The 9,175-nt window shown below is 49.6% G+C and overlaps 1 protein-coding gene across 1 annotated transcript; it reads left to right on the top strand.

Annotated features, from left to right (window-relative positions):
- Positions 1 to 432: 432 nt before the first annotated feature.
- Positions 433 to 1,705, top strand: CALML3 (calmodulin like 3). Its single transcript, XM_045858028.1, has one exon. The coding sequence runs from the start codon at positions 575 to 577 to the stop codon at positions 1,022 to 1,024; it is 450 nt and encodes a 149-aa protein (XP_045713984.1). The 5' UTR covers positions 433 to 574; the 3' UTR covers positions 1,025 to 1,705.
- Positions 1,706 to 9,175: the final 7,470 nt, after the last annotated feature.

Raw genomic sequence — 9,175 nt, 5'->3', positions numbered from 1 at the left:
GCTTAAGACCTTCTTTTAGGCATTGGAATCCAAAAACAAGGAAAGAAAGTTCCTTTCAGGCAAAGACAACGTCTGCTTTTCCTCTTGCCAAAAACCTCAACTGAAGGTGAGAAAGGGCATAGGGCCGGTTATTTTACTGAGTGAAGGGTGTGAAGACTGGAGAAGAGGGAAGGAAAAAGAAAAATTCAAGGAGGAAAAACCCAAATCAATCTCTCTAGAGGTTGTCCAGCACACCTCACTGAAGGTGTCCTTGTGGTGGGTCCTGACAGCTGAGTGACGGTGGGGTGGAGAGTCGCAGCCTTTCACACAGAGGCGCTGGCGTCAGCTCAATTAGCCGACCAGCCTCATTCCTGGTCCTGGACTCCTGTTCCAACAGGACCTGGCCTTCAGGCAACACAAGGGGGGTGGTGCGGGGGGAGTCTGAATGGTGAGTGAGAGCCCTGCTCCTTCTTAAGCGTCTGTGAGTCAAGCCAGGGCTGGATCACCAGCCTGCCAGCCAGCTGTCCTGCAGAGCTGGGAGAGGAGCCGGGGAGCTCGCACCTGCATCCACACCTCCACCAGCCCCACAACTCCAATGGCCGACCAGCTGACGGAGGAGCAGGTAGCCGAGTTTAGGGAGGCCTTCTCCCTGTTCGACAAAGACGGGGACGGCACCATCACCACCCAGGAGCTGGGCACTGTCATGCGGGCCCTGGGCCAGAACCCCACACAAGCCGAGCTCCAGGGCATGGTGAGCGAGATCGACCGGGACGGCAACGGCACCGTGGACTTCCCCGAGTTCCTGGGCATGATGGCCAGGAGAATGAAGGACAGGGACAACGAGGAGGAGATCCGGGAGGCCTTCCGCGTGTTCGACAAGGATGGCAATGGCCTGGTCAGCGCAGCCGAGCTGCGACATGTGATGACCAGGCTGGGAGAGAAGCTGAGCGACGAGGAGGTGGACGAGATGATCCGGGCGGCAGATGTGGATGGGGATGGGCAGGTCAACTACGAGGAGTTTGTACGCATGCTGGTCTCCAAGTGAGGGGCGGGCAGGTGCCATAGCCCAGTCAGGCTGCCCTGACTCTGCTTTGCTGGGGATCTATCTGCCTCTGGCTGCCTCAAGAGCCTCGGGCCTCGCATTGCTTCCTCCACCCACCAGCGTCCTCCAGCACTGTTTCTTCTTGGGCAAGGTGAAGTCAGGCCCTGTTTCTGCATCTCACTTTGTTTCCTGTTTCCTGCCAACCTCCCCAACCCTGTTCTCACCCAGCATGACACAGGCTGCTGCAAGCCCAGCAAACCTTGGGTTCTCTATCCCTCAGGATTAGAAGGAAAGTGATGGCTCTCTACATGGACAATGAGCAGAAGGATCAGTAAGTTGTGACATCACAGAGTCCTCTGGGCCAGGGACCTAAAAGGCACTTGGCACTGGGACCTGGGCAGCTATAGCCCTCAGACTTCATCTTCTGCAGGTGAAAGAAATCTCACCCTAGTGTGAGGGTGATGACAGAGACTCTGACAATGGAGACCAGGCCTCCTGAGAAACAACAGCACTTCCCTTCCACAGGGTGCCCGCCCGTTCCTCTCTGTCTTCGCCAGACCTCTGTGATTCATCTTTTGAAGGTGGGAGTAAACCCAGATTCGGTTGTGACATGTCTGTATTCATCTACTTGGAGGGAAATTTTAATGAAAGGGAGAGGGAAGCTCAGGGGGAATAAATAAAGTGCTTCTGTTCCTATAATGTTTCTTTTTTTTTTTTTCCTGAAATGATCTTTGTTAAGTCCAGGTTTGAAATGATGTTGAAATCTCCACTTTTGAGTCTTTTGAAAATGCAGTGAAGTCTTGTCTTGGTAAGCATAGCATAAAGGGAGAAATCTGGGTAAGGTAAATTTTGAATTTTTATTTCAAATTAAATGAATTAGTCAGCAGCAGACAGTGGTTGAAAATCCATTCAGCCTCTTCAAGGTCGGAGGCGATGATTATAGCCAGAAAGATGCTCTGATCACTGTTGGCGTTTCTCCTACATTCACTCCCTGCTGCTGTGCTGGCTCTGTGGTTAGAAGAAGGTGAGGAGTAGAAAGTACTAACTGTGTGTCCAGTAAGTGTGGGGCAAGAGCCAGTTGCTTTCTTGCTACCAGAGGTCACATCGGATAACCCAGAGGTTGAAGGAGCCCCCTTAGAGATTATTTTAGTTTCAAAGGAGGCCATGTGTTGGAGGACAGACACTACACTGGGGATCATCAGAATTGGCCACCAGCCCTGGGACAGTCACAAAGCAGCTGGCCAGTGTTGGATAAGTCCTTCTTCCTTGACAGCCCCTCCTGACCATGTGTGTTTCCTCTTGTGTAAAATGAGGAATGTGGACCCAGATAGGCAGGGATTTCAGGCCTTGTGATTCTTGCTGCTGACTGTGCTCAAATCCCTTAGCCTCACTGTGATGAGGGCTGACACTCATGCAGTCCCTCCCATTGGCCAGGCACAGTTGTGAGCGCTCTGCGTGCACAGTAAGCTCACTGCCATACTAAGCAGTAGCTGCTATTAGTGGCTTCCCATCTTACCAATGAGAGCTGAGGCACAGAAAGCTCAGGAAACCAGCCCAATGTCCCACGGCTGGTAAATGACAGAGATGGGTTCGAATGCAAGGTTGTGCCCTTGACCACTCACTGCCACACCACGCCTCATTGACTCCACTGTGACCTGATGATTGTCATGCTGCCTGTCTTGGGTATTTGTGGGGATTAGAAATAGTCTTAAACCACCTGGCATGCAGTTGGTGCTTAACACACATCAGCTACTATTGCCATCACCTGTGGAATCCCCCTGCTGGCTCTAACACTGTGAGACTTGGCAACATAGTTCCACCCCTAGGAATAGTCCATGGGAAAAGATGAGGCCAGAAGAGGGCAGGAGCTGAGGGGGCTTCAGGGGCAGGTGTCGGGTAGAACTGGCCCCAGTGAGATGCAGCTGTGAGGCCACTGGTGGAAGAGGAGGGTGGTGCTCTGTGGCCCGGCCTTGCAGACTGGCCCTGTGAGCCAGTCATCCCCTCAGTCCTCAGCAGTCAGGATCAGCGGCACGCCTGCATGTGAAGTCGGGAATGAGCTCATGAGTGAAGGTCAAAGCATCCAGATGTCACTGGACACAGCTCCCTCAGGGCACCGGTGAGCATAAGAACCAAACTAGTCATCACTTCAGAGGTTCCGACATTCATTATGGTTCCACCTGCCAAAGGAAACATTGACATAACCCCCACAGATGAATGTGATTCCGATCTCAGTGTCTTTCATGGGGCATCTCCTAAATGCTGTAGGAAGGAAAAAAACAGGTGGGAAAGGATGGGGTCAGGGTCTCTCTCCATGACCAATGTCAACTGGTTTATAGTAGTTGGCCTGCACCCTGTTGGGCTGTTGGCACTCTGCCTCCTTCCTTGCCGGTGTCAGCCTCACTAAGCCCTGGGCAGTACGAAGACCTTTATGCCTGATCACCTTCAGCTGGAAGGCCAGCAAGTATCTCTTTGGGCTTCTACCTAGGCTCCTGGTAATACAGCAAATTCTTCTGTAATTGTGTTTTAACACACTTGAGAGATTTTTAGAGAATCCGTGGGGCAAGGGCAGGGACTAGGCCAGTATATGGCAAGACCTCCTGACAAGCCCTGACCCTCCCTTAGGTGTTCCAGTGACAGCCCCAGTAGTTGGGCCACAGATGGGGTACAGACAGGCTTGATGGAGGTGACCATTTCTCCCCCATCTCCAGAGAGACCTCAGGCCATCCACCCTGTCATTGCCACCACTGCTCTCATGACTCTAAGCATAAGGTAGGAATCACATCCCTGTGGGAGCCCTCGAAAGCAGATTAGTAATAAATGGAGTTCTCTTCTTCCAACATGGGAAATCTAAGGTAACATGGTCAAGGTGGTCCTGCCAAATTGAATACGCTTCCTTCCCTCCCTTGGGTTTACATTCCTAAATACAATTTTTTTAAAATTGTTTTTCCACCATTCTTGCTCATTTGAACAAGATCATCAACCTGCTTGGCCACATGCTATGGCCCTTCTCCCAACCTGCTAGGTTAGGGATGGGGCTGCCAGGCCCAAGGGGGACAGGGTTGGGCAGACATGCCCTGATTCTAGGGCAGTCCCCTGCTTTGGCAGCCATGCCAACCCTCCCCACAGGCACCAACCAAGCAGGCTGGGTGCATCCTGTCACACATCAGCTTGGACTCAGGGCCTGGGGACACACCCCCACCCTCCCAGCTCTCATTTCATCTTCTTTTCCTTCTTCTTCCCCATGCTGCCAGGAACTGTTCTGCCCCCAGACACCTAGATAAATGTCTTGTTGTTAAAGTAGTTACCATAATCACCAGATGTAGCTCCCTAGCCTAGTTAGGCAAGGCAGGGGAGGCCAGGGGGCTGGAACCACAGAAAGGAGCCACTGTATCCTCCCTAACTGAGGGAGGCCCTGAGGTTGGGAGGGAGGAGCTGGCTACAGATCCATGCCCCTCACCCTCTGTTCTCCTGGAGCAGACTTTGAGGCAGTTCTCACCCACATTTCTTCCTCTCACTGAATAACTGGACTTAAACAGCTAATTCCTTTTACCCACCCCTGCCAAAGGTGCTATCTGACTGCTGCTCAGAACATTCCATCTGTCCTTGAGGAAAGAATTTATAAATATTGCCTTTGCTGCCATGTGCTTGCACCAAGCTTCTCATAAATCAGGGCTGAGGCTCCTGGACCTCCTAGACTATATAAAGCCACCCCTCTGCCTCCTGGGTTCCAATTTTAAATCAAGCACAGCCCAGCTCGGCTCCTGCTGATCCTCATGGATTCCAGGGGCCACTCAAAGGCTCCCGAACCAGGCAGCTAAAAATGACTCTGTTGTTCCCACTGGAGAAATTTAAAATTAAAACTCATGTGTGGGGTAGAGACTGCTCCATGATAAAGGGAAGCATATATGTGTGTGCGTGTGCATATATACACACACACATAAAAAGATCTGGGTGTATCCCATCTACCACCCTCTCTACCATTCTGCTCTTTTGATGTTTGTTTCCATAGCAACCAGCTTCTCAGGAGCCTGGACCCACCCAGAGAGATGGAACCTGCGCTTGGAGCAGCTGGTTAGTAAAAGGGCTGCACTGCCCTCTTAGCAGGTGCTGGGTGCTGGGGACTGGGGGGACTGGAGCACCTCCCTGCAAGGTCAGGGAAAGTCAGGGAGTGGTCATGGAGACAGACTTGAGTAGACCTGGAGAGGATGGTAGTGTTCCCATACTCTGAGGTGAAAGTACCAAGGGGGACAATCAAAGAAGAAATCTTACAGTCCCATAACCACCCTCTCAGGTATTCAGTTTCTTACTAGGGTGCCTCAGAATTACTGGGGACAAAGAAGCCAGGCACTTAGTCCAGAGGAGGGGCAGCTTCTGGAGGCTAAATACCACATGGACCCAGGCTGTCTTTGTTGATTGCCTGGTGCTTCCCTGCAGACCTGGGGTGACCGGGCAGCAGTGGAGTGAACCCCATGGAAACTGACTCTGTGCAATTCTGCCAGCCATGGGGAGAAGCTCATCTCCCTTGTCACCTGCTGAGCTGGTCTCATCTACAGCCCAGTGTGTACCCTGAGGACCCTGGTTCTAAGGCTCCCAGGAAGCATAGCTCTCACCGAGGACACACTTATATGTAGGGACCAGACTGTGTGACATGCTTACGGTATACTGCATTAGCTCATTGAATCCTCAAAACAAGAGGGTGTGGCTGCCACTGTTTTAGAGAAGAGAAGATTGAGACCTCAGTAGTTTAAATAACTCCCCAAGGTTACATATCTGGTAAGATAGGGTTTGAACCCAAATCCAAAGTCAGCATCCTTCCCACCACCAAAGAAGGCCCTCAGAGCAAACAGCCTGAGATTGAAGGTAACTGGTCTAACAGAAACTCTGAGCACTGCAGCCAAGAGACGTGCATAGAAAGGCCTAGAAGAGAAAAGAGCTGCTGGGCAGATAGGACCTGGACTAAAACAAGACATTAAACACTGCTAGGCAGTCAGGAGCCGAGAGAACTGCTGTGTTGATGTTGGAGTGGGTGGCTGCAGAGCAAGTGTTGTCAAACTGCCCCAGCACTCTGGGCCCCTCATTTCACAACCCCCTTGCACTGGAGGTCACCGCTGTCCCAAGGAACTGGAGGCAGCCACCATCACCAGTAGAGTACTCTGCACTGGGCCACCTCTTTGTGGTGGTAGATGCAATCAATTCACAGTCTTGGGCAGGCATCTCTCTGGTCAAAGCTGGACACAGGCCTTTGTGTTTGGTACAGAGGAGCTGAGAATGTCAGCTTCTCAGTTTCTATCACAGGAGAACTCTGCCTCCCACTCAACCTCATGTTGTGGGTCCAGATGATGGGCAATGAGAAAAGACACATGTCCCCTCTTATGGGTTGAATTGTATCCCTTCCAAATTCATGTGTTGAAGTTCTGACCCCTAGAACCTCAGAATAAAACTTTATTTGGAAATAGGATCTTTACAGAAGCAGTCAAATGAAAATGAGCCCATGAGGGTGGGCCCTGATCCAATATGACTGGTATTCTAATAAAAAGGGGAAATTTAAACACAGAAACACACACCAAGGGAAATGATGTGAAAAGACACAGGGAAGAGACAGCTGTCTCCAAGCCAAGGGGAGAGACCTCAAGAGGAACCAAGTCTGCCAACACCTTGACCTCAGACCTCAGCCTCCAGAACCGTGAGACAGTGAATGTCCATGGTTTGAGGCCCCCAGTCCGGGTACTTTGTTATGGCAGCCCTAGCAAATTCACCCACTTTGAAGACAGCTTGGAGGTGTTCACAGGTTCTTTTCTTACTCTGAGTCCCAAAAGGGTTGCTGGGACTTGTCTAGAACTAGCTTTCTCCTAGTCTAGTTCTGATTTCATGAGTGATGAAGTGAGTCACATGCATTGGATTCTGAAGATGATCCAAGTACAAAGAAAGAAGAAATAATTCCTGAAAAGAAAAACTCTTTGACACACGCTGATGTCACTTCATAGACTTGGGACTTGCAGTTGGTGTTGACAGCCTGGCTCATGTCTCCCAACCTCAGCAAGTCATTGGAGCTGGCATGACAGTGCACAGTGCTCTGAAGTGTTGGGGGCCATTCTTCCATCTCCATGCATAACTACAATGTGGCACTCTCACCACAGGGCCTGAGGTTGAAATAAAAATTGAGATTTGTAGAATTTTAGATATGTACACCATCTTAGAGTTTCTGTGGTCTAATTTGTCATCCTGTATGAAAGGCTTAGAAGTGATAACATCCTGGAGAGGTGGCTACTTTGCATCTCCCTGAACATGTCCATTTTAGTAAGTTCCAGGCCAATTGTCCAATGGTTGGATAATTCTTATTCTCAGAAAGTGTTTTCTTATATGAGTCTGAAATGAACCTCCTTACAACTTCTCCTATTGGCCCCTGTCTTCCTTCTGCTACACTCTAGATATGTTCTAGAGCACCTACATTCTTTCTTCTTCCTGCTAAGTGGCATTAATTCCCTCAAGAGTTTCTTATATGACACATGTTCAGCACCCCCTCACCTCTTGATACATTTCAGCTTTTCTAAGTCCTTCTTGGTGATGCATTGCTAGACCCCAGAGAGGTTTGACCAATGCCAGTGGCAGTAGGACCACACACCCATGTTCTTAACACGGCACTTCTAAGAATAAAGCTCATGGTCAAACCAGACTTGTCCTCAAATAATGTGTCACCCACATATCATTAAGTATCAATAAGTATAGGTGAGCACATGTGTACATGCATGCATGCATGCATGCATGCTAGACTTTAGGGGACACAAAGACCCAAGGACCTCACAATTAATGGAAGAAAGATCAGTAAACAGTGGTTATAAGATCATGCATGTGGAATGGATGGAAAGATGCTCTGGAAACACAGAGGAAGAAATACCTGCCACTGCTCAGAGCAGGTGTGAGGGTAGACTTCACAGAGCAGTGACTTGCCAGCTGGGCCTTGAAGGCTTCCAGGCAGATGAGATAGGCTGGGATGAGGTAGGGAGGCCTGGATTTGCTCTTCCCAGGCTGAAGGGACAGCATTGGAAAAAGCACAGAGGCACAAATAGCACGATGTCCTTCTGTGTCCTCTTTGTGTGACCACTTCCTTTCCATCCGTATAAACTCAGTTCTGATGTCCAGTCCTCTAGGAAAGCTGACTTTCCAATACCCTGCTCTCAAGTTAGGTTAGATACCGACCTTTTCTCTGTCCTCACAACACTTGCTGCATACCTGTGACCTCTGCACTTACTTCATGGCATTATGGCGATCTGTTTATCTCCTGTCTCCTCACTGAACTATCAGGTCTTCACATTAATCATCTTCATATCTGAATGCCTAGCACAGAACTTGGCACAGAGTCATTCAAAACAGGTGTATTGAACAAGTGAGTGGAGCAGCCACATGTATTCCAGTTAGAGCTGTTAGAGGGGATCGTGGAAAAGTAGGCATGGTGAGGTGGCCTTCTCTGCCACTCTCAGGAATCTGGACTAGATACTGTAGGCAACAGAGGGGCAATCAATGCAGGGGATTGATTGTGGGGCAGGGGGATACTATGCTGGCAGCCATTAGATGGTGAAGATTAGAGTCTGAGTGAGACAGAGAAGCAAGTCAGGGAATCAGGGCATAGCCCAAGAGAGAGATGACAGGGCATGAAGCAATGTTGTGGCAATAGTGAGTCAACAATAACAGAAAGAGGGAAATGGATTAAAAAGACAAAGAGATAGAATCCGGTGGGAATTCAGGAGAGGAGGAGGCAAGAAGAACTTGGGCAACTAACTGGGTTTATAATATAATCCCTGTCTGAAAGCAAGAATTGAGAAAGAGGAGGATTTCTATTTTATTCTGATAGTTGGAGAGCATAGGAGGAGGGACAAGATAACAAAATCTAAATGCTTTTTTCGTCTTGTTGATTTTCAGGTAATGGGACTTCCAAATGACCAGAAGTATGAGTTTGGGGTGGAACCAGGTTGAAGATCTGGGGAAGCACCAGTGTATCTATGAACAGGAAGCCATAAGAATTGGTGAGTGAAGCAGGGGGAGTGTAGAACATGAAGAGAAACAGAGCACAGATGGAATCCTAACTCACATGCCATGCCATGGGGCTCTTTCTTAGAGAAACCCAAGCTTGGTTTAATGCTCACTGTCATCATCTTG

Source organism: Phyllostomus hastatus, unplaced genomic scaffold (genome assembly GCF_019186645.2).
Source record: "Phyllostomus hastatus isolate PE091 unplaced genomic scaffold, TTU_PhHast_1.1 phas_scaffold_1674, whole genome shotgun sequence".
Taxonomy (NCBI): Eukaryota; Metazoa; Chordata; class Mammalia; order Chiroptera; family Phyllostomidae; genus Phyllostomus; species Phyllostomus hastatus.
The sequence above is the reverse complement of the archived record's forward strand: the minus strand, read 5'-3'. Positions and strand labels throughout refer to the sequence as shown.

Bases quoted from the DNA above. Each gene is read 5' to 3' on its own strand.
- CALML3 (XM_045858028.1), top strand. From the start codon at position 575: ATGGCCGACCAGCTGACGGAGGAGCAGGTAGCCGAGTTTAGGGAGGCC.